Source organism: Salmo salar, unplaced genomic scaffold (genome assembly GCF_905237065.1).
Source record: "Salmo salar unplaced genomic scaffold, Ssal_v3.1, whole genome shotgun sequence".
NCBI classification, from domain to species: Eukaryota; Metazoa; Chordata; class Actinopteri; order Salmoniformes; family Salmonidae; genus Salmo; species Salmo salar.
In genome coordinates this window covers 136,118-160,876 of record NW_025548422.1, presented here as the reverse complement: position 1 = coordinate 160,876, position 24,759 = coordinate 136,118, and the positions used below count along the sequence as shown (strand labels likewise).

Here is a 24,759-nt window from a genome sequence, read left to right as displayed (position 1 = left end):
TACAGTATGATGGATCAGAGCCCTATAGACAGTAGTGTACTACAGTATGATGGATCAGAGCCCTTTAGACAGTAGTGTACTATTTATGATGGACCAGAGCCCTATAGACAGTAGTGTACTATTTATGATGGACCAGAGCCCTATAGACAGTAGTGTACTACAGTATGATGGATCAGAGCCCCATAGACAGTAGGGTACTACAGTATGATGGATCAGAGCCCTATAGATGGTAGTGTACTACAGTATGATGGATCAGAGCCCTATAGACAGTAGTGTACTTTTAATGATGGATCAGAGCCCTATAGACAGTAGTGTACTATTTATGATGGATCAGAGCCCTATAGACAGTAGTGTACTATTTATGATGGATCAGAGCCCTATAGACAGTAGTGTACTACAGAATGAAGGATCAGAGCCCTATAGACAGTAGTGTACTACAGTATGATGGATCAGAGCCCTATAGACAGTAGTGTACTACAGTATGATGGATCAGAGCCCTTTAGACAGTAGTGTACTATTTATGATGGACCAGAGCCCTATAGACAGTAGTGTACTATTTATGATGGATCAGAGCCCTATAGACAGTAGTGTACTACAGTATGATGGATCAGAGCCCCATAGACAGTAGGGTACTACAGTATGATGGATCAGAGCCCTATAGATGGTAGTGTACTACAGTATGATGGATCAGAGCCCTATAGACAGTAGTGTACTTTTAATGATGGATCAGAGCCCTATAGACAGTAGTGTACTATTTATGATGGATCAGAGCCCTATAGACAGTAGTGTACTATTTATGATGGATCAGAGCCCTATAGACAGTAGTGTACTACAGAATGAAGGATCAGAGCCCTATAGACAGTAGTGTACTGTCCCCAGTCCACCTGGCCATGCTGCTGCTCCAATTTCAACTGTTCCCTCTGCAGCTATGGACCTGTTCACCGTGCTTGTTGCACCCTCGACAACTACTATGATTATTATTATTTGACCATGCTGGTCATTTATGAACATTTTAACATCTTGACCATGTTCTGTTATAATATCCACCCGGCACAGCCAGAAGAGGACTGGCCACCCGTCATAGCCTGGTTCCTCTCTAGGTTTCTTCCTAGGTTTTTGGCCTTTCAGGGAGTTTTTCCTAGGGAGTTTTTCCTAGCCACCGTGCTTCTTTCACATGCATTGCTTGCTGTTTGGGGTTTTAGGCTGGGTTTCTGTACAGCATTTTGAGATTTCAGCTGATGTACGAAGGGCTATATAAATACATTTGATTTGATTTGATTTGTACTACAGTATGATGGATCAGAGCCCTATAGACAGTAGTGTACTATTTATGATGGACAGAGCCCTATAGACAGTTCTGTACTACAGTATGAAGGGAATAGGTTGCCATATGGGACTTATCCATTGATAAAGGACCTGCATACTCTACTGGACACCTGGGATTTCAACACCGCCCACTAAACACTCTCTGTCTCTTTCTCTTTCTCTATCTCTCTCTGTCTCTCTCCGTCTCTCTCTCTCTCTCTGTCTCTCTCTCTGTCTCTAGCTTTCTTTTATCTCTCTTATCTGTCTATTATCTGTCTCTGTCTGTTTCTACTGTATAATTCAGCATTTAGAGTTCCTTAAGAAACCTATTTGTCTGAATACGTTCTCAAAATGTTTAGGGAGTTGCAGCTTGCATTACCGATTAGTGAAGTCTGTTTGTCTGTCTGTGTCTGTGGAATATTTTTGTTTTTGTAATTATTTTTATTTCACATTTATTTATTTAACCAGGTAGGCCAGCTGAGAACACGTTCTCATTTACTACTGTGACCTGGCCAAGATAAAGCAAAGCAGTGTGACAAAAACAACCACACAAAGTTACACATGGGATAAACAAACATACAGTCAATAACACAATAGAAAAATCTGTGTACAGTGTGTGCAAATGAAGTAAGGAGGTAAGGCAATAAATAGGCCAATAGTGGCGAAGTAATTACAATTTAGCAATTTACACTGGAGTGATAGATGTGCAGATGAGGATGTGCAAGTAGAAATACTGGTGTGCAAAAGACCTGTCACAGGCGTCGATGAAAGGGGACTTAAGCGCAGCGGGTAAAGTGCTCATCTTCTTTTATTATTTAATAAAGTGAACACTTAAACAATAACAAACCGACAATCAACAGTTCCGTAAGGCACATAGGCTATACCGAAAACAACCACCCACAAAACCCAAAGGAAAACAGGCTGCCTAAGTATGGCTTCCAATCAGAGACAACGATAGACACTTGCCTCTGATTAAAAACCACACTCGGCCAAACCTTGAAAACGAAACATAGAAAATGAAAACTAGAACCAAAATCCCCAAGAACAAAAAACCCAAAACACACAAAACAATCACCCCCTGCCACGCCGTGACCAACTACAAATGACAAAAGACCCCTCTACTGGTCAGGATGTGACAAGAGCAGAAAAACCAAAACAAATATGGGGATGAGGTAGGTATTTGGTTGGATGGGCTATTTACAGATGGGCTGTGTACAGCTGCAGCGATCGGTAAACTGCTCTGACAGCTGACGCTTAAAGTTAGTGAGGGAGATATAAGTCTCCAACTTCAGTGATTTTTGCAAATCGTTCCAGTCATTGGCAGCAGAGAACCGTAAGGAAAGGCTGCCAAAGTAGGTGTTGACTTTGGGGATGACCAGTGAAATATACATGCTGGACCAACTACAAATGACAAATGACAAATGACAAAAGACCCCTCTACTGGTCAGGACGTGACAGTACCCCCCCAAAGGTGCAGACCCCGACTGCACCTCAAAACAAAAAAACCCACAAAACCAACCCCAAACCTAAAGGGAGGGAAGGGAGGGTGGCCACCGTCAACGACGGTTCCTGCTACACCCCCCCTTCGCCAATCCTCCCACTACGGAGGTGGCTCTGGGCGTAGCTCCCGTTCAGCAGACTCTGGGCTGAGAGGCGTCGCTGGAGGCCACGGGCTGAGAGGCGTCGTTGGAGGCCCGGGGCTGAGAGGCGTCGCTGGAGGCCCCGGGCTGAGAGGCGTCGCTGGAGGCCCCGGGCTGAGAGGTGTCGCTGGAGGCCCCGGGCTGAGGAGCGTCGCTGGAGGCCCCGGGCTGAGGAGCGTCGCTGGAGGCTCCGGGCTGAGGAGCATCGCTGGAGGCTCCTGACTGGGGAGCATCGCTGGAGGCTCCTGACTGGGGAGCGTCGCTGGAGGCTCCTGACTGGGGAGCGTCGCTGGAGGCTCCGGGCTGAGGAGCATCGCTGGAGGCTCCTGTCTGGGGAGTGTCGCTGGAGGCTCCGGGCTGAGGAGCATCGCTGGAGGCTCCTGTCTGGGGAGTGTCGCTGGAGGCTTCTGCCTGGGGAGCGTCGCTGGAGGCTCCTGACTGGGGAGCGTCGCTGGAGGCTCCTGACTGGGGAGCGTCGCTGGAGGCTCCGGGCTGAGGAGCGTCGCTGGAGGCTCCGGGCTGAGGAGCGTCGCTGGAGGCTCCTGACTGGAGAGCGTCGCTGGAGGCTCCGGGCTGAGGAGCGTCGCTGGAGGCTCCTGACTGGAGAGCGTCGCTGGAGGCTCCGGGCTGAGGAGCGTCGCTGGAGGCTCCTGTCTGGGGAGCGTCGCTGGAGGCTCCGGGCTGAGGAGCGTCGCTGGAGGCTCCTGTCTGGGGAATGTTGCTGGAGGCTCCTGACTGGGGAGCGTTGCTGGAGGCTCCGGGCTGGGGAGCGTCGCTGGAGGCTCCTGACTGGGGAGCGTCGCTGGAAGGAGAGTGCACGGAGCAGGCACAGGACGTACTGGTCCTTGGAGGCGCACTGGAGGTCTGGCGCTCAGGGCTGGCACAACCCGTCCTTGCCCGATGCTGACTATAGCCCGGCAAGGGCGGAGAGCTGGCACAGGACGAACTGGGCTGTGCTGGGGAATGCGGGGCACCGTACATGGAGCAGGCATAGGATATCCTGGGCCCAGGATTCTCACTGGAGGTCTGACACCTACAGCTAGCATAACCCATCCTGGCTCAATGCTCACTCTAGCCCGGCAAGGGCGGGCGCTGGCACAGGATGAACTGGGCTGTGCTGGGGAATGCAGGGTATTGTGCGTGGAGCAGGCGAAGGATATCCTGGGCCGAGGAGCCGCACTGGAGGCCAGATACGCTGAGCCAGCGCACTTTTCCCTGGCTGCCGGCTAGCTGTCGCACGACAACCTTGAGGAGCCTGTATCGACCGCACCGGGCTCTGAGTGCGTATGGGCGACATAGTGCGCTTTCTTCCATACTGCCTAGCTCCTCCCTCTGTGCGTCTGCTCTGTCATGCGCTTTCCACCAGTCCCTTTCTCCGGAATCTAGCGTCGTCATCCGCTCTTGACTCCTCGACCGGCTCTGGTCTCCTCCATGGCTCCCTCCGAAATGCCCGCGGAAAGTTAGGTCAGGGTTCCCCCCTGACCTAGCAAAACTCCCCTTATGCCCCCCCCCCTCACAATTTTTTTGGGGGGCTGCCTCTTCACCTCCTGAATAGGAGGATACAACGCATCGTACCTCCGTAGTTCCCTCTTTCCTTCCTCCAGCTCCTCCTTCAGGCGCTGGTACTCCCCAGCCTGGCTCCATGGACCCTTTCCATCGAGGATCTCCTCCCGCGTCCATGACTCGAGATACCTCCTCTCCTGCTTCTTCTTCCGTTGCTTGGTCCTTCTTTGGTGGGTGGTTCTGTCACAAGCGTCGATGAAAGGGGACCAAAGTGCAGCGGGTAAAGTGCTCATCTTCTTTTATTATTTAATAAAGTGAACACTTAAACAATAACAAACCGACAATCAACAGTTCCGTAAGGCACATAGGCTATACCGAAAACAACCACCCACAAAACCCAAAGGAAAACAGGCTGCCTAAGTATGGCTTCCAATCAGAGACAACGAAAGACACCTGCCTCTGATTGGAAACCACACTCGGCCAAACCTGGAAAACGAAACATAGAAAATGAAAACTAGAACCAAAATCCCCTAGAACAAAAAACCCACAAAACAATCACCCCCTGCCACGCCCTGACCAACTACAAATGACAAAAGACCCCTCTACTGGTCAGGATGTGACAAGAGCAGAAAAACCAAAACAAATATGGGGATGAGGTAGGTATTTGGTTGGATGGGCTATTTACAGATGGGCTGTGTACAGCTGCAGCGATCGGTAAGCTGCTCTGACAGCTGACGCTTAAAGTTAGTGAGGGAGATATAAGTCTCCAACTTCAGTGATTTTTGCAAATCGTTCCAGTCATTGGCAGCAGAGAACCGTAAGGAAAGGCTGCCAAAGTAGGTGTTGACTTTGGGGATGACCAGTGAAATATACATGCTGGACCACGTGCTACGGGTGGGTGTAGCTATGGTGACCAGTGAGCTGCGATAAGGCGGAGCTTTACCTAGCAAAGACTTATAGATGACCTGGAGCCAGTGGGTTTGGCGACGAATATGAAGCGAGGACCAGCCAACGAGAGCATACAGGTCGCAGTGGTGGGTAGTATTTGGGGCATTGGTGACAAAATGGATGACACTGTGATAGACTGCATCCAATTTGCTGAGTAGAGTGTTGGAGGCTATTTTATAAATGACATCGCCAAAGACAAGGATTGGTAGGATGGTCAGTTTTACGAGGGTAAGTTTGGCAGCATGAGTGAAGGAGGCTTTGTTGTGAAATAGGAAGCCGATTCTAGATTTAACTTTGGATTGGAGATGCTTAATGTGAGTCTGGAAGGAGAGTTTACAGTCTAGCCAGACACCTAGGTATTTGTAGTAGAAGGTACGGTGGGATTCAAAATGGTCGGTGATCTGTTTGTTCACTTGGCTTTCAAAGACTTTAGAAAGGCAGGGCAGGATGAATATAGGTCTATAACAGTTTGGGTCTAAGAGTGTCAGCCTCTTTGAAGAGGGGGATGACCGCGGCAGCTTTCAATCTTTGGGGATCTCATACGATATGAAGGAGAGGTTGAACAGACTAGTAATAGTGGTTGCAACAATGGTGGCGGATAATTTGAGAAAGAGAGGGTCCAGATTGTCTAGCCCAGCTGATTTGTAGGGATCCAGATTTTGCAGCTGTCTGGATTTGGGTGAAGGAGAAGCTAGGGGAGGCTTGGGTAAGTTGCTGCAGGTTGTGCAGAGCTGTTGGCCGGGGTTGGGGTAGCCAGGTGGAAAGCATGGCCAGCCGTAGAGAAATGCTTATTGAAATTCTCGATTATCGTGGAATTATCAGTGGTGACAGTGTTTCCTAGCCTCAGTGCAGTGGGCAGCTGGGAGGAGGTGCTGTTATTATCCATGGACTTTACAGTGTCCCAAAACTTTTGGAATTAGAGCTGCAGGATGCAAATTTCTGTTTGAAAAAGCTAGCCTTTGCCATCCTAACTGACTGTGTGTATTGGTTCCTGGCTTCTCTGAAAAGTTGCATATCACGGGGACTATTCAAAGCTAATGCAGTACGCCACAGGGTGATTTTGTGCAAGGGCAGTCAAGTCTGGAGTGAACCAAGGGCTATGTCTGTTCTTATTTCATTTTTTTTTAAAGGGGCATGCTTATTTACGATGGTGAGGAAAGCACATTTAAAGAAGTTTTAGAGTTTCTTCTGTCTGAATATACAGTATTTATCCAGAGCTGACTTTTATACTAGCTATAATATAATAAGAATACTATATTAACCCTAACCTTAACCTTTACCCTAACATATACCCTGTTCTAAACCTTACTGTAACCCTAGCAACAGGTTTCATATCAGGTGTAACCCTATCAACACATTTACTCTGACTCTAAACCTTACTGTAACCCTAGCAACAGGTTTCATATCAACACATTTACTCTGACCCTAAACCTTACTGTAACCCTAGCAACAGGTTACATATTAACACATTTACTCTGACCCTAAACCTTCCCGTAACCCTAGCAACAGGTTACATATCAACATATTTACTCTGACCCTAAACCTTACTGTAACCCTAGCAACAGGTTACATATCAACATATTTACTCTGACCCTAAACCTTACTGTAACCCTAGCAACAGGTTACATATCAACACATTTACTCTGACTCTAAACTTTACTGTAACCCTAGCAACAGGTTACATATCAACACATTTACTCTGACTCTAAACTTTACTGTAACCCTAGCAACAGGTTACATATCAACACATTTACTCTGACCCTAAACCTTACTGTAACCCTAGCAACAGGTTACATATCAACACATTTACTCTGACTCTAAACTTTACTGTAACCCTAGCAACAGGTTACATATCAACACATTTACTCTGACTCTAAACCTTACTGTAACCCTAGCAACAGGTTACATATCAACACATTTACTCTGACCCTAAACCTTACTGTAACCCTAGCAACAGGTTACATATCAACACATTTACTCTGACTCTAAACTTTACTGTAACCCTAGCAACAGGTTACATATCAACACATTTACTCTGACTCTAAAATTTACTGTAATCCTAGCAACAGGTTACATATCAACACATTTACTCTGACCCTAAACCTTACTGTAACCCTAGCAACAGGTTACATATCAACACATTTACTCTGACTCTAAACTTTACTGTAACCCTAGCAACAGGTTACATATCAACACATTTACTCTGACTCTAAACTTTACTGTAACCCTAGCAACAGGTTACATATCAACACATTTGTAGTTGATAGTTTGTTCAATATTTATCTGGCGATCATTCATGTTGTGTTGTATCAGCAGGAGATGAAGAAGCAGCACCTTCCTCTTCCTCACCAGGATGTCCAGAGAGAGATCAGAGAGGGGGAGTAAATGGGGATTACACTATGATGGAGCCCTGATACAGAGGACAAAGCACAGGTGAGAGGGGAGGAGGGGAACTGTGTTTGTGCAGGGGGAGGAGGGTAACTGTGTTTGTGGAGGGGAGGAGGGTAACTGTGTTTGTGGAGAGGGAGGAGGGTAACTGTGTTTGTTGAGAGGGAGGAGGGTAACTGTGTTTGGAAGGGGAGGAGGGTAACTGTGTTTGTGGAGGGGGAGGAGGGTAACTGTGTTTGTGGAGGGGGAGGAGGGTAACTGTGTTTGTGGAGAGGGAGGAGGGTAACTGTGTTTGGAAGGGGAGGAGGGTAACTGTGTTTGGAAGGGGAGGAGGGTAACTGTGTTTGTGGAGGGGGAGGAGGGTAACTGTGTTTGGAAGGGGAGGAGGGTAACTGTGTTTGTGGAGGGGGAGGAGGGTAACTGTGTTTGTGGAGGGGGAGGAGGGTAACTGTGTTTGTGGAGGGGAGGAGGGTAACTGTGTTTGTGGAGGGGGAGGAGGGTAACTGTGTTTGTGGAGGGGGAGGAGGGTAACTGTGTTTGTGGAGGGGAGGAGGGTAACTGTGTTTGTGCAGGGGGAGGAGGGTAACTGTGTTTGTGGAGGGGAGGAGGGTAACTGTGTTTGTGGAGGGGAGGAGGGTAACTGTGTTTGTGGAGGGGGAGGAGGGAAACTGTGTTTGTGGAGGGGAGGAGGGTAACTGTGTTTGGAGGGGGAGGAGGGTAACTGTGTTTGTGGAGGGGAGGAGGGTAACTGTGTTTGTGGAGAGGGAGGAGTGTAACAGTGTTTGTGGAGGGGGGGGTAACTGTGTTTGTGGAGAGGGAGGAGTGTAACAGTGTTTGTGGAGGGGGAGGGGGGTAACTGTGTTTGTGCAGGGGGAGGAGGGTAACTGTGTTTGTGGAGGGGAGGAGGGTAACTGTGTTTGTGCAGGGGGAGGAGGGTAACTGTGTTTGTGGAGGGGAGGAGGGTAACTGTGTTTGTGGAGGGGAGGAGGGTAACTGTGTTTGTGGAGAGGGAGGAGGGTAACTGTGTTTGGAAGGGGAGGAGGGTAACTGTGTTTGGAAGGGGAGGAGGGTAACTGTGTTTGTGGAGGGGGAGGAGGGTAACTGTGTTTGTGGAGGGGGAGGAGGGTAACTGTGTTTGTGGAGAGGGAGGAGGGTAACTGTGTTTGGAAGGGGAGGAGGGTAACTGTGTTTGGAAGGGGAGGAGGGTAACTGTGTTTGTGGAGGGGGGAGGAGGGTAACTGTGTTTGTGGAGGGGGAGGAGGGTAACTGTGTTTGGAAGGGGAGGAGGGTAACTGTGTTTGTGGAGGGGGAGGAGGGTAACTGTGTTTGGAAGGGGAGGAGGGTAACTGTGTTTGTGGAGGGGGGAGGAGGGTAACTGTGTTTGTGGAGGGGGAGGAGGGTAACTGTGTTTGTGGAGGGGAGGAGGGTAACTGTGTTTGTGGAGGGGGAGGAGGGTAACTGTGTTTGTGGAGGGGGAGGAGGGTAACTGTGTTTGTGGAGGGGAGGAGGGTAACTGTGTTTGTGCAGGGGGAGGAGGGTAACTGTGTTTGTGGAGGGGAGGAGGGTAACTGTGTTTGTGGAGAGGGAGGAGGGTAACTGTGTTTGTGGAGGGGAGGAGGGTAACTGTGTTTGTGGAGGGGAGGAGGGTAACTGTGTTTGTGGAGGGGGAGGAGGGAAACTGTGTTTGTGGAGGGGGAGGAGGGTAACTGTGTTTGGAGGGGGAGGAGGGTAACTGTGTTTGTGGAGGGGAGGAGGGTAACTGTGTTTGTGGAGAGGGAGGAGTGTAACAGTGTTTGTGGAGGGGGGGGGTAACTGTGTTTGTGGAGAGGGAGGAGTGTAACAGTGTTTGTGGAGGGGGAGGGGGTAACTGTGTTTGTGCAGGGGGAGGAGGGTAACTGTGTTTGTGGAGGGGAGGAGGGTAACTGTGTTTGTGCAGGGGGAGGAGGGTAACTGTGTTTGTGGAGGGGAGGAGGGTAACTGTGTTTGTGGAGGGGAGGAGGGTAACTGTGTTTGTGGAGGGGGAGGAGGGAAACTGTGTTTGTGGAGGGGGAGAGAGAGAGAGAGAGAGAGAGAGAGAGAGGAGAGAGAGAGAGAGAGAGAAATAATGAAGGAGAGAGACCAAGGAAGAAACAACAGACAGAGAGAGACAGAGACAGAGAGAGACAGACAGAGTGGAGGGGTCTCTGTCTTAGTGTATATGGCTGTACGTTGGTCTGAGGTGATTGTCTCTAATCTGGCTCAGTGGGGTGACGCAGTAACACACACACACACTCACAGTAATCTCATTATCTGTGTGTGTGTTTGTGTAAGCACATGCCATTTGTCTGATGTGTGTTTTATTTTAGTTTGAATGTATAAACGTGCTGTAAGTGAAAGAACTATGAAGAAGAAGTTGAACGAGGTGAAATGAAAGAGTAAAAGAGAGAGGTAGAGGAGGAGAAGATGGGAAGAGGGAGGCAGGGAGAAAGTGAATGGTTGAGTAGGGCACATGTGCTGCTGTAGCCCCATTACCCTCTAGTGTGTGTGTGTGTGTGTGTGTGTGTGAGTGTCAGTATTACCCTGTCAGAGGAAATCTGACTCCTCCCATTGTTTCTACTTATCTAATAAACCGAGAGAGAGAGAGAGAGAATGAGAGAGAGAGCGAGAGAGCGACAGAGAGAGAGAGCGACACAGAGAGAGAGAGAGAGAGAGAGAGAGAGAGAGAGAAATATAAATAGAAAGAGTGTGAGTGATGGTTGGTTGAACGATTGATCAAGAAAAGACTGGGGAAATAAGAGCTAGGTGGATGAGACTGACAGACATGAAGGCAGGGAGAGACAGTGAGACAGTACTCTGCAATAAAAGTGTTCACATGACTCCACCCCCTTGTTTCTTGACAGTGAAATGCTTTGCTACGCTGTGTCTATTGTTCTAATGGCTCCTCCCTCACAACACTGTAGTAGACAATGAGCTTAGATACCGGTGTTCTGCTGTACATTCTGATAAATAGACAACAATAGAGCTTAGATACCAGTGTTCTGCTGTACATTCTGATAAATAGACAACAATAGAGATTAGATACCGGTGTTCTGCTGTACATTCTGATAAATAGACAACAATAGAGCTTAGATACCAGTGTTCTGTTATACATTCTGATAAATAGACAACAATAGAGCTTAGATACCGGTGTTCTGCTGTACATTCTGATAAATAGACAACAATAGAGCTTAGATACCAGTGTTCTGTTATACATTCTGATAAATAGACAACAATAGAGCTTAGATACCGGTGTTCTGCTGTACATTCTGATAAATAGACAACAATAGAGCTTAGATACCAGTGTTCTGTTATACATTCTGATAAATAGACAACAATCCACTTTGGAAGTCCAAACGACAAAAACGTTCATTAGAGATATGTTATTAATGAGAAGGGACTAGAATGTATTGGAATAAATATATTATTGAGTGGTTTTAGTGTTTGGCATGAGCTGAAACCTCACTCAGTGTTTTTCATAATCTACTTTTGAAGAAGACAAATGCCATGTAAATATCTATTAATCATATGGTGGATAGTTAGCATCACATTTGCCTGGTGTCAATCACAACTCAGGATATGACCCAGATAGTACAGTTCTCAATTTATTATAACACAAAGGGCAGGTCAAGGACAGGCAGAGGTTCGTAGTCAGGTCAGATTCAGGCAGGTACAGGACGGCAGAAAGCTCAAGGCAGGCAGAATAGTCAGGACCGAGAAAACTTTGGAAAAAACACTTGAGAAACAAGAAAACGGGAAAGCACGCTGGTAAAAACTGACAAGACAAACTGGCAACAGACAAACAGAAACAGGAGACAAAGGGCTGTGAGACAGAGGTTTAATCCTAGACACATGAAAAGTGGGATGTATTCGGAGGGTGCGGTGCAACAGAAGATGAACAGCAGAGGGGCTAAGTACTTTAGAGATGGAGAAGGGCTGATGAAACGGGGGGAAAGTTTACCGGACTCCACCCGGAGGGGCAGGTCTCGAGTGGACAGCCATACCCTCTGACTGAGCCGATAGCAGGGAGCAGGGGTCCGGTGGCGATCCGCTTGTTGCCGATACCTGGAAGTGGTCTTCAACAGCTCGGCCCGGGGTCTCTTCCAGGTACGGAGACAGCAGCGGATGAACATCTGGGCAGAGCGATGGCTGACTTCCTCCTCTTGCTCGGGGAAGAGCGGGGGTTGATATCCCAAGGGACACTCGAAGGGTGAGAGGCCAGTGGCCGAGCAGTGAAGGCTGTTGTGGGCGTATTCCACCCAAACAAATCAAACTTTATTTGTCACATGCACCGAATACAACAAGTGTGGACCTTACCGTGAAATGCTTACTTTACAAGCCCTTAACCAACAGTGCAGTTCAAGTTCAAGTTGCTGGCTCCATGTGGTGGGGTTGGCGGAGACCAGGCAATGAAGGGCTGTCGCCAGGTCCTGATTGGCTCGCCCCGACTGGCCATTAGATTGGGGTGGAAACCAGAAGACAGACTGGCTGGCAACCCAATGAGGGTGCAGAACGCCTTCCAGAACCAGAAGTGGGGACCACGATCGGAGATCATGGCAACCGGAAGTCCATGGATCCGGATGACGTGCTGCACCATGAGCTGAGTCGTCTCCTTGGCTGAGGGTAACTTGGGAGGGGAATAAAATGGGCAGTTGGAAGGCCACCAAAAGCGTTTTTAACAATTTTTATCCAAATGGCATAACTAAATACTCATAGTGCCCGCTAGCTGTGTTAAAGGCTGTTTTACACTAATCTCCCTCCCGTACCTAAACAAGATGGTAGGCCGTTCCGAAGGTCCAACTTAGAGAAGATGGTCGCTCCATGAAGAGGTTTGAAAGCCGAGGAGATGAGTGGTAGAGGGTGACGTTTTTTAACCGTGATGTCATTAAGGTCCCTGTAGCCGATACAGGGTTTTGTCCTTCTCCACAAAGAACAACCCTGCGCCGGCGGGAGAGGCCGATGGACGAATACTCCCTGCAGCGAGAGAGTTCTGAATGTACTCCTCTATAGCCTTGGTCTCCAGGAGTAAATCCCCCGAGGGGGTGTAGCGCCCAGGAGAAGGTCAATGGCGCAGTCGTAGGGTCGATGCGGAGGGAGAGCCGTAGCGCAGGCCTTGTTAAAGACTTCCCGGAGGTCAAGGTACTTCGCGGGAATGGCGGAGAGAGCTTCTCAAGCCTGCAAGAAGACGTCCCAGGCCAGGCTGGGCCGACTAAAGACAATGACCATGGCAGAATGGGCTCCAACCCATGATAAAACCAGTAGCCCAGTCGGTCAGGGAAGGCGGAATGGTCAGAACCAGGAAAACAAGGAAACAAACACTTGAGAAACAGGAAAATGGGAACACACACTGGTAAGACCTGACATCATAAGACAAACTGACAACAGACAAACAGAAAACACAGGCATAAATACACTGGGGATAATGAGGGGAGATGGGAGACACCTGGTGGGGGTGGAAACAAACACAAAGACAGGTGAAACAGATCAGGGTGCGAAAGTGTAATTGTTTCAGGTTTATCCTGGTCTAGCCTGGTCTGGTTCTGCTAGTCTGGTCTAGCCTGGTAAGGTTCTGTTAGGTCTGGGCCTGGTCTTGTTCTGTTAGTCTAGTCTAGCCTGGTCTGGTTCTGCTAGTCTGGTCTAGCCTAGTACGGTTCTGTTTAGGTCTGAGCCTGTAATCACAAAGTCTCAGAGTAGGAGTTTTGATCTAGGATCAGTTTGACTTGTTAATTATAGTGAATGAGGTTACAACATGGACGGGGGGACCTGATCTTAGATCATAATGAATGAGATTACAACATGGACAGAGGAGACCTGATCCTAGATCATAATGAATGAGATTACAACATGGACAGGGGAGACCTGATCCTAGATCATAATGAATGAGATTACAACATGGACAGGGGAGACCTGATCCTAGATCATAATGAATGAGATTACAACATGGACAGGGGAGACCTGATCCTAGATCATAATGAATGAGATTACAACATGGACAGGGGAGACCTGATCCTAGATCATAATGAATGAGGTTATAACATGGAAGGGGAGACCTGATCCTAGATCATAATGAATGAAATTACAACATGGACAGGGGAGACCTGATCCTAGATCATAATGAATGAGATTACAACATGGACAGGGGAGACCTGATCCTAGATCATAATGAATGAGGTTATAACATGGAAGGGGAGACCTGATCCTAGATCATAATGAATGAAATTACAACATGGACAGGGGAGACCTGATCCTAGATCATAATGAATGAGGTTATAACATGGAAGGGGAGACCTGATCCTAGATCATAATGAATGAGATTACAACATGAACAGGAGAGACCTGATCCTAGATCATAATGAATGAAATTACAACATGGACAGGGGAGACCTGATCCTAGATCATAATGAATGAGATTACAACATGGACAGGGGAGACCTGATCCTAGATCATAATGAATGAGATTACAACATGGACAGGGGAGACCTGATCCTAGGTCAACACTCCTACTCTGAAATGCTTTGTGATGACAGGTGTGATTCAGTAAAGTTTACTCTGGTCTGGATTGGTTCCTGCACCTGTAGAGATCTTTCCCCCCTTCCTGTGTGTGTGTGTGTGTGTGTGTGTGTGTGTGTGTGTGTGTGTGTGTGTGTGTGTGTGTGTGTGTGTGTGTGTGTGTGTGTGTGTGTGTGTGTGTGTGTGTGTGTTTGTGTGCGTGTGTGTAATTTGAGATGGACAAACAAAACAGACAGACGGACAGATTGAGGGCTAATGTGACCATGACTCATAGATAGACAACACAGTCTCCGGAGACACCGCTTTCTCTCTGTCTGTCTGTGTCATTCTCTCTCTCTCCCTCTCTCTCTCTCTCTCTCTCTCTCTCTCTTGCTCTCTCTCTCTCCCTCTCTCTCTATCTCTCTCTCGCTCTCCATCTCTCTCTCTCTCTGTTATTCTCTCTCTCTCTCTGTCATTCTCTCTCTGTCATTCTCTCTATATCTCTCTCCCTCTCTCTCTCTCGCTCTCCCACTCTCCATCTCTCTCTCTCCCTCTCTCTCTATCTCTCTCTCGCTCTCCCACTCTCCATCTCTCTGTCTCTCTGTCATTCTCTATCTCTCTCTCTCTGTTATTCTCTCTCTCTCTCTCTCTGTCTCTGTCTCTCTCTGTCTCTTTCTCTCTCCATCTATCTATATCTCTCCTACTATGTCTCTCTGTCTCTGTCTCTGTCTCTGTCTCTGTCAATTCAATTCAAAGGGCTTTATTGGCATGATAAACATATGTTTATGTTGCCAAAGCAAGTGAAATAGATAATTAACAAAAGTGAAATAAACAATAAAAAGTGAACAGTAGATATTACGAATACACAAGTTCCAAAAGAATAAACCCATTTCAAATATCATGTTACGTCTATATACAGTGTTGTAATGATGTGCAAATAGTTCAAGTACAAAAGGGAAAATAAATAAATATCTGTTTTATTTACAATTGCATTTGTTCTTCACTGGTTGCCCTTTTCTTGTGACAACAGGTCACACATCTTGCTGCTGTGATGGCACACTGGTATTTCACCCAATAGATATGGGAGTTTATCAAAATTTGATTTGTTTTCAAATTCTTTGTGTGTTGTGTAATCTGAGGGAAATATGTATCTCTAATATGGTCATACAAGTTAAGAAGTGTAGCTCAGTTTCCAACTCATTTTGTGGGCAGTGTGCACATAGCCTGTCTTCTCTTGAGAGCCAGGTCTGCCTACAGCTGCATTTCTCAATAGCAAGGCTGTGCTCACTGAGTCTGTACATAGTCAAAGCTTTCCTTAAATTTGGGTCAGTCACAGTGGTCAGGTATTCTGCCACTGTGTACTCTCTGTTTAGGGCCAAATAGCATTCTAGTTTGCTCTGTTGTTTTGTTATTTCTTTCCAATGTGTAAAGGAATTATCTTTTTGTTTTCTCATGTTTTGGTTGGGTCTAATTGTGTTGCTGTCCTGGGGCTCTGTGGGGTCTGTTTGTGTTGGTGAACAGAGCCCCAGGACCAGTTTCTTAGGGCACTCTTCTCCAGGTTCATCTCTCTGTAGGTGATGGCTTTGTTATGGATGGTTTGGGAATCACTTCCTTTTAGGTGGTTGTAGAATTTAACGTCTCTTTTCTGGATTTTGATAATTAGTCAGTATCGGCCTAACCCTGCTCTGCATGCATTATTTTGTGTTTTACGTTGTACACGGAGGATACTCTCTCTGTCTTTCTCTCTCTCTTTCAATTCAATTCAAGGGGCTTTAATGGCCTGGGAAACATATGTTAACATTGCCAAAGCAAGTGAAATAGATAAAAAACAAAAGTAAAATAAACAATAAAAAAATGAACAATAAACATTACACTCTCACCCTCCAACTCTCTCTCTCTCTCTCTCTCTCTCTCGCTCTCTCTCTTAATATATATTTCACTGTCATTCAATATCCCTCTTCATATATCTCTCTCTGTCATTCACTATCCCTCTTCATATATCTCTCTCTGTCATTCACTATATCTCTTCATACGTCTCTCTCTGTCATTCACTATCCCTCTTCATATATATCTCTCTGTCGTTCACTATCTCTCTTCATACATCTCTCTCTGTCGTTCATTATCTCTCTTCATATATCTCTCTCTGTCATTCACTATCCCTCTTCATATATCTCTCTCTGTCATTCACTATATCTCTTCATACGTCTCTCTCTGTCATTCACTATCCCTCTTCATATATATCTCTCTGTCGTTCACTATCTCTCTTCATACATCTCTCTCTGTCGTTCATTATCTCTCTTCATATATCTCTCTCTGTCATTCACTATCCCTCTTCATATATCTCTCTCTGTCATTCACTATATCTCTTCATACGTCTCTCTCTGTCATTCACTATCCCTCTTCATATATATCTCTCTGTCGTTCACTATCTCTCTTCATACATCTCTCTCTGTCGTTCATTATCTCTCTTCATATATCTCTCTCTGTCATTCACTATCCCTCTTCATATATCTCTCTCTGTCATTCACTATATCTCTTCATACGTCTCTCTCTGTCATTCACTATCCCTCTTCATATATCTCTCTCTGTCATTCACTATCTCTCTTCATATATATCTCTCTGTCGTTCACTATCTCTCTTCATACATCTCTCTCTGTCGTTCACTATCTCTCTTCATATATCTCTCTCTGTCATTCACTATCTCTCTTCATATATCTCTCTCTGTCATTCACTATCTCTCTTCATATATCTCTCTCTGTCATTCACTATCTCTCTTCATATATCTATCACATTTCAGGTAAGACCCAGATGCAGACAACGTCGAAATAACAACAGTTTATTAATCCAACAGGGGCAGGCAAAAGACTGGTCAATGCAGGCAGGGGTCAGTAATCCAGATAGATGGGGCAAAGGTACAGGACGGCAGGTAGGCTCAGGGCAGACAGAGGTCAGTAATCCAGATAGATGGGCAAAGGTACAGGACGGCAGGCAGGCTCAGGGCAGACAGAGGTCAGTAATCCAGATAGATGGGCAAAGGTACAGGACGGCAGGCAGGCTCAGGGTCAAGGCAGGCAGAAAAGGTCAATACCGGGAAAACTAGAAAACAGGAACAATCGAGAGACAGGAACAGAGGGAGAAATGCTGGTAGGCTTGTCGAAACAAAATAAACTGGCAACAGACAAACAGAGAAAACAGGTATAAATACACAGGAGACAATGGGGAAGATGGACGACACCTGGAGAGGGGTGGAGACAATCACAAAGACAAGTGAAACAGATCAGGGTGTGACGATATCTCTCTGTCATTCACTCTCTCTCTCTCTTCATATCTCTCTCTTCATATATCACTTTTCATACATCTCTCTTCATATATCACTCTCTGCCGGTCCTCTTCCTCCTCCACTTTTTCTCTCTGCTTTGATCTCTCTCTCTCTTTTAACCTCTGTCTCACTCCTCTTCTTCTGATCTACAGTACCTTATAGTATCAACCCTAGCTCTCTCTCTCTCTCTCTCTCTCTCTCTCTCTCTCTCACCCCCTCTCTCCCACACCCTCCCTCCCTCTCTCTCTAGTCTAATGGATGGTGTTAATGCCCCATCATCAGTAATGTGTGTTCCATCATCAGTAATGTCTGTTGTTTCCTACCAGATGGGAGTCTCAGACCTAGATTGTGTCCCAAATGGCACCATATATATAGTGCACTATTTATCACCAGGGCCTTAGAAACATGCTACTGTCTTCATAATTCATCCAACCATCCATCTATCTATTTTTGATTCACTCACTCACCCACTCACCCACCCATGTTTTCTTTCTGTGGCCGGGAGGGTTAAGAGTTGCCAGGCCAACCATTGGGATAGGGTGCCATTTGGGACGGAACCACTATCCATTACAACCACATGTCCAACATGGTCTGTCAGGATCCATTTGAGATGATCCCCTCCTCACACAACTGAACCATTGGAGACCCATTAAAAGAGACACCACAGCTGAGATTGACAATTAGGAGCCGTATTATTTGAGATCAATTGACATTATGCGCACCACATGTAGATTATCAGCCAATCGCAGCCTGTCTGGTCTACAGACCAATTAGAGCATCACAATCCCTAGTGACATCATCTCTGGTCCCCCAAAAGCACATACAGCACTCTACTGAATAATATATAAGTGTGTGTGTGCGTGCGCGCGTGTGTGTGCGTGTTTGTGAACTTTTATTTATTCAGGCGAGCCCAATTGAGACCAAGGTTTCATTTCCAATGGTGCCCTGAGGACAGAAAATAAATCAAATTAATAAAATATAAATCTACAAGATAGAACAACCAGATAGAATAACAAGATAGAATAACCAGATAGAACAACCAGATAGAATAACAAGATAGAACAACCAGATGGAATAACCATATAGAACAACCAGATAGAACAACAAGATAGAATAACCAGATAGAATAACCAGATAGACTAACCAGATAGAATAACCAGATAGAATAACCAGATAGAATAACCAGATGGAATAACAAGATGGAATAACTAGATAGAATAACAAGATAGAATAACCAGATAGAATAACAAGATAGAATAACAAGATAGAATAACTAGATAGAATAACTAGATAGAATAACAAGATAGAATAACAAGATAGAATAACTAGATAGAATAACCAGATAGAATAACAAGATAGAATAACTAGATAGAATAACCAGATAGAATAACAAGATAGAATAACTAGATAGAATAACCAGATAGAATAACAAGATAGAATAACTAGATAGAATAACCAGATAGAATAACAAGATAGAATAACAAGATAGAATAACTAGATAGAATAACCAGATAGAATAACAAGATAGAATAACTAGATAGAATAACCAGATAGAATAACAAGATAGAATAACAAGATAGAATAACTAGATAGAATAACTAGATAGAATAACTAGATAGAATAACCAGATAGAATAACAAGATAGAATAACTAGATAGAATAACCAGATAGAATAACAAGATAGAACAACAAGATATAATAACTAGATAGAATAACCAGATAGAATAACAAGATAGAATAACTAGATAGAATAACAAGATATAATAACCAGATAGAATAACAAGATAGAACAACCAGATAGAACAACCAGATAGAATAACTAGATAGAATAACCAGATAGAATAACTAGATAGAATAACTAGATAGAATATCAAGATAGAATAACTAGATAGAATAACAAGATAGAATAACTAGATAGAATAACCAGATAGAATAACAAGATAGAATAACTAGATAGAATAACCAGATAGAATAACTAGATAGAATAACCAGATAGAATAACCAGATAGAATAACAAGATAGAATAACAAGATAGAATAACTAGATAGAATAACCAGATAGAATAACAAGATAGAATAACTAGATAGAATAACCAGATAGAATAACAAGATAGAATAACAAGATAGAATAACAAGATAGAATAACCAGATAGAATAACTAGATAGAATAACTAGATAGAATAACAAGATAGAATAACAAGATAGAATAACAAGATAGAATAACCAGATAGAATAACAAGATAGAATAACAAGATAGAATAACTAGATAGAATAACCAGATAGAATAACAAGATAGAATAACTAGATAGAATAACCAGATAGAATAACAAGATAGAATAACAAGATAGAATAACTAGATAGAATAACCAGATAGAATAACCAGATAGAATAACCAGATAGAATAACAAGATAGAATAACCAGATAGAATAACTAGATAGAATAACCAGATAGAATAACTAGATAGAATAACTAGATAGAATAACCAGATAGAATAACAAGATAGAATAACAAGATATAATAACCAGATAGAATAACAAGATAGAACAACCAGATAGAATAACAAGATAGAATAACAAGATAGAATAACAAGATAGAATAACAAGATAGAATAACTAGATAGAATAACTAGATAGAATAACAAGATAGAATAACAAGATAGAATAACAAGATAGAATAACAAGATAGAATAACAACATATAACAACAAGATAGAATAACCAGATAGGCTTTACAGCGAAATCAAAACGTTAGATTATGTCAGCAGAGTACCCAGCCAGAAATAATCAGACACCCATTTTTCAAGCTAGCATATAATGTCACAAAAAACAAAACCACAGCTAAATGCAGCACTAACCTTTGATGATCTTCATCAGATGACACTCCTAGGACATTATGTTATACAATACATGCATGTTTTGTTCAATCAAGTTCATATTTATATCAAAAAACAGCTTTTACATTAGCATGTGACATTCAGAACTAGCATTCCCACCGAACACTTCCGGTGAATTTACTAAATTACTCACGATAAACGTTCACAAAAAACATAACAATTATTTTAAGAATTATAGATACAGAACTCCTTAATGCAATCGCGGTGTCCAACTTTAAAATAGCTTTTCGGTGAAAGCACATTTTGCAATATTCTGAGTAGATAGCCCGGCCATCATGGCTAGCTATTTTGACACCCACCAAGTTTGGTACTCACCAAACTCAGATTTACTATAAGAAAAATTGGATTACCTTTGCTGTTCTTCATCAGAATGCACTCCCAGGACTTCTACTTCAATAACAAATGTTGGTTTGGTTCCAAATAATCCATAGTTATATCCAAATAGCGGCGTTTTGTTGTGCGTTGAAGACACTATCCGAAGGGTAACGAAGGGTGATGCGCCCGGCGCGTTTCTTGACAAAAAATGTCAAAATATTCCATTACCGTACTTGAAGCATGTCAAACGCTGTTTAAAATCAATTTTTATGCGATTTTTCTCGTAAAAAAGTGATAATATTCCGACCGGGAGTCGTTGTTTTCAGTCAAAGACGAAGTAAGTAAAATGGACTCTTCTCGTGCACGCGCACGCCAGTCTCATTGTTCTCAGATCGACCACTATCAAAATGCGCTACTGTTTTTCAGCCATGGTCTGCAAAGTCATCATTCAACGTTCTGGCGCCTTCTGAGAGCCTATGGGAGCATTAGAAAATGTCACGTTACAGCAGAGATCCCCTGTTTTGGATAGAGATGATCAAGAAGGCCAAGATATGGTCAGAGAGGGCGCTTCCTGTTCGGAATCTTCTCAGGTTTTGGCCTGCCAAATGAGTTCTGTTATACTCACAGACACCATTCAAACAGTTTTAGAAACTTTGGAGTGTTTTCTATCCAAAGCTAATAATTATATGCATATTCTAGTTTCTGGGCAGGAGTAATAATCAGATTAAATCGGGTACATTTTTTATCCGGCCGTGAAAATACTGCCCCCTATCCATAACAAGTTAACCAAAGTAAGACAAACTTTTCTCAAATGTCTGAAGAAGCCAGTCAAGAGGTAGAATCAGTCAATTTAGCTTTAGCCCAAGCTAAGTTTCTTTCATGAAATCTTTCAGACAATTAATGCGTGAACCATGGATTAGAGCTGTCTTTAACCCTTGGTTTTTTATGTGGGGCATGCTGATCTGCAACAGAGTTAAACTGAGAGGTAAAACATTTAAAGATCTGAATCAGAGATAGAAGACACACCCTCCCAATCATACATCCCTAGGTCATATAGGAAATGTTGCTCATTGAAAGTTATGACATGTCTACGTGCATACCTCTAATACAGGCAATGGAACAATAGTCACAATGTTAATCTATATTTGAACCCCTGCTCTCATCCTTGGCCTCTGACCTTTAACCCCTGTCTGTAGTTAAATGGAGGAGCGGGACAGAAGCCGCTCCCCGTCCCGCAGGACCAGTCGGGTGGAGCAGGTGGTGGGGCGATGGCTACGACGCTCCAGGGATTCCAGCAGCAGGTTAGTACTAACCAGGCCGGCCACGTAACAGGGTTAGCTTTGGCATTATGCCCGACTAGTTTGGGTTTGACTGGGTTAGCCAGGGAGCTAGTAATGGGTTTGTCTGGGTTAGATCTGGGGGTAGTAATGGTTTTGTCTAGGTTAGCCTGGGGGCTAGTAATGGTTTTGTCTAGGTTAGCCTGGGGGCTAGTAATGGTTTTGTCTAGGTTAGCCTGGGGGCTAGTAATGGGTTTGTCTAAATGGTTTTGTTTGGGTTAGCCTGGGGGCTAGTAATGGTTTTGTCTAGGTTAGCCTGGGGGCTAGTAATGGGTTTGTCTAAATGGTTTTGTTTGGGTTAGCCTGGGGGCTAGTAATGGTTTTGTCTAGGTTAGCCTGGGGGCTAGTAATGGGTTTGTCTAAATGGTTTTGTTTGGGTTAGGCTTGGTTATTCAAGGCAATATTCGACATCATCTGTAGCAGACTATTATGATGAAGTGTTTCCTTGTTTGTTTTGATTGGCTGATACCTTGCCTTCTGTTGTCCTCCCCTTTGATTGGATGACATCTCCATTTGTATGGTTCCCTGATTCTGATTGTCTGCTACCTTGTCCTCTGATTCTGGCTAATACCTGGTCTCTACCCCAATCAGAGAGCGTATCCTGGTAGATGGGAAGGCAGCTGCGGGGGGAGAGTCTAGCAGTCAGGACCAGAAGAACAACTACCCGGTTAGACTGACCGTCCAGATCCTACGAGACCCCCTCCTCAACACTCATGGACTCACCCTGACACCTCAGACACCCATACTGGTGCAGGACGTCACCCCAGGTAGGCTACATAACCTTTCTAGGGTAGGTGGGACAAAATCGTCCCACCTACATAACAGCCAGTGGAATCCCGTGGCGCGTTATTCAAATACCTTAGAAATGCTATTACTTCAATTTCTCAAACATATGACTATTTTACACCATTTTAAAGACAAGACTCTCGTTAATCTAACCACACTGTCCGATTTCAAAAAGGCTTTACAACGAAAGCAAAACATTAGATTATGTCAGCAGAGTACCCAGCCAGAAATAATCAGACACCCATTTTTCAAGCTAGCATATAATGTCACATAAAACCAAACCACAGCTAAATGCAGCACTAACCTTTGATGACCTTCATCAGATGACAATCCTAGGACATTATGTTATACAATACATGCATGTTTTGTTCAATTAAGTTCATATTTATATCAAAAAACAGCTTTTACATTAGCATGTGACGTTCAGAACTAGCATACCCCCGCAAACTTCCGGTGAATTGACTAAATTACTCACGATAAACGTTCACAAAAAACATAACAATTATATTAAGAATTATAGATACAGAACTCCTTTATGCACTCGCTATGTCCGATTTTAAAATAGCTTTTCGGTGAAAGCACATTTTGCAATATTCTGAGTAGATAGCCCAGCCATTAGGGGCTAGCTATTTAGACACCCACCAAGTTTAGCCCTCACCAAAGTCAGATTTACTATAAGAAATATTTGATTACCTTTGCTGTTCTTCATCAGAATGCACTCCCAGGACTTCTACTTCAATAACAAATGTTGGTTTGGTTCAAAATAATCCATAGTTATGTTCAAATATCCTCTGTTTTGTTCGATGCGTTCAAGACACTATCCGAAGTGTAAAGAAGGGTGACGCGCCCGACGCGTTTCGTGACAAAAAAATTCGAAATATTCCATTACCGTACTTCGAAGCATGTCAACCGCTGTTTAAAATCAATTTTTATGCCATTTTTCTCATAAAAAAGCGATAATATTCAGACCGGGAAACCCTGTTTTAGTACAAAGAGAGAGAAAATAAAAACATGGGGTCGCCTCGTGCACACGCCTCAGTCTCATTGTCCTCTGATAGACCACTTACCAAAGGCGCTAATGTTTTTCAGCCAGGGGCTGCAAAGACATGATCCAGCTTTTTTCCGCCTTCTGAGAGCCTATGGGAGCCGTAGGAAGTGTCACGTTACAGCAAAGATCCAAAATTTTCAATAAAGAGAGTCAAGAAGCCCAAGGAATGGTCAGAGAGGGCACTTCCTGTACAGAATCTTCTCAGGTTTTTGCCTGCCATATGAGTTCTGTTATACTCACAGACACCATTCAAACAGTTTCAGAAACTTTAGGGTGTTTTCTATCCAAAGACAATAATTATATGCATATTTCTGGGCAGTAGTAATAACCAGATTAAATCGGGTACGTTTTTTTATCCGGCCGTGCAAATACTGCCCACTACCCTCAACAGGACAAACATGACATAGAGCTATCATAACCCTGACATAGGACTACATTGTCATGAGTTTGCCCCCTAGCCATAACAGGTTAACCTCTTGGGGCTAGGTGGGACGCTAGCGTGCCACCTGTGGTGCACTCCATCAACAGCAGGTGCATTTCAAGAGCGGCAAATTTGAATCCAAATAAATGTCAAAATTCAAATTTTTCAAAAATACAACTATGTTACACCATTTGAAAGATAAACATCTCCTTAATCTAACCACGTTTTACGATTTCAAAAAGGTTTTACGGCGAAAGCATAAATTTAGAGTATGTTAGGACAGTACATTTACAAGAGTTGTGTGTAATGTTTTGTCAAGTCAAAGACAGGGTCACCAAAACCATAAAACCAGC

The 24,759-nt window shown here is 44.3% G+C and overlaps 1 protein-coding gene across 1 annotated transcript in view; it reads left to right on the top strand.

Moving 5' to 3' along the window:
• The window catches only part of LOC106594451 (FERM and PDZ domain-containing protein 1), a 68,744-nt gene that overhangs the window by 14,321 nt on the left and 29,664 nt on the right, over positions 1 to 24,759 (top strand). The window contains exons 2-4 of the mRNA XM_045712372.1: positions 7,713 to 7,829; positions 22,011 to 22,115; positions 22,743 to 22,918. Coding sequence (XP_045568328.1) covers positions 22,015 to 22,115; positions 22,743 to 22,918 — 277 coding nt within the window. The 5' untranslated portion in view covers positions 7,713 to 7,829; positions 22,011 to 22,014. The remainder of the gene's footprint in view (positions 1 to 7,712; positions 7,830 to 22,010; positions 22,116 to 22,742; positions 22,919 to 24,759) is intronic.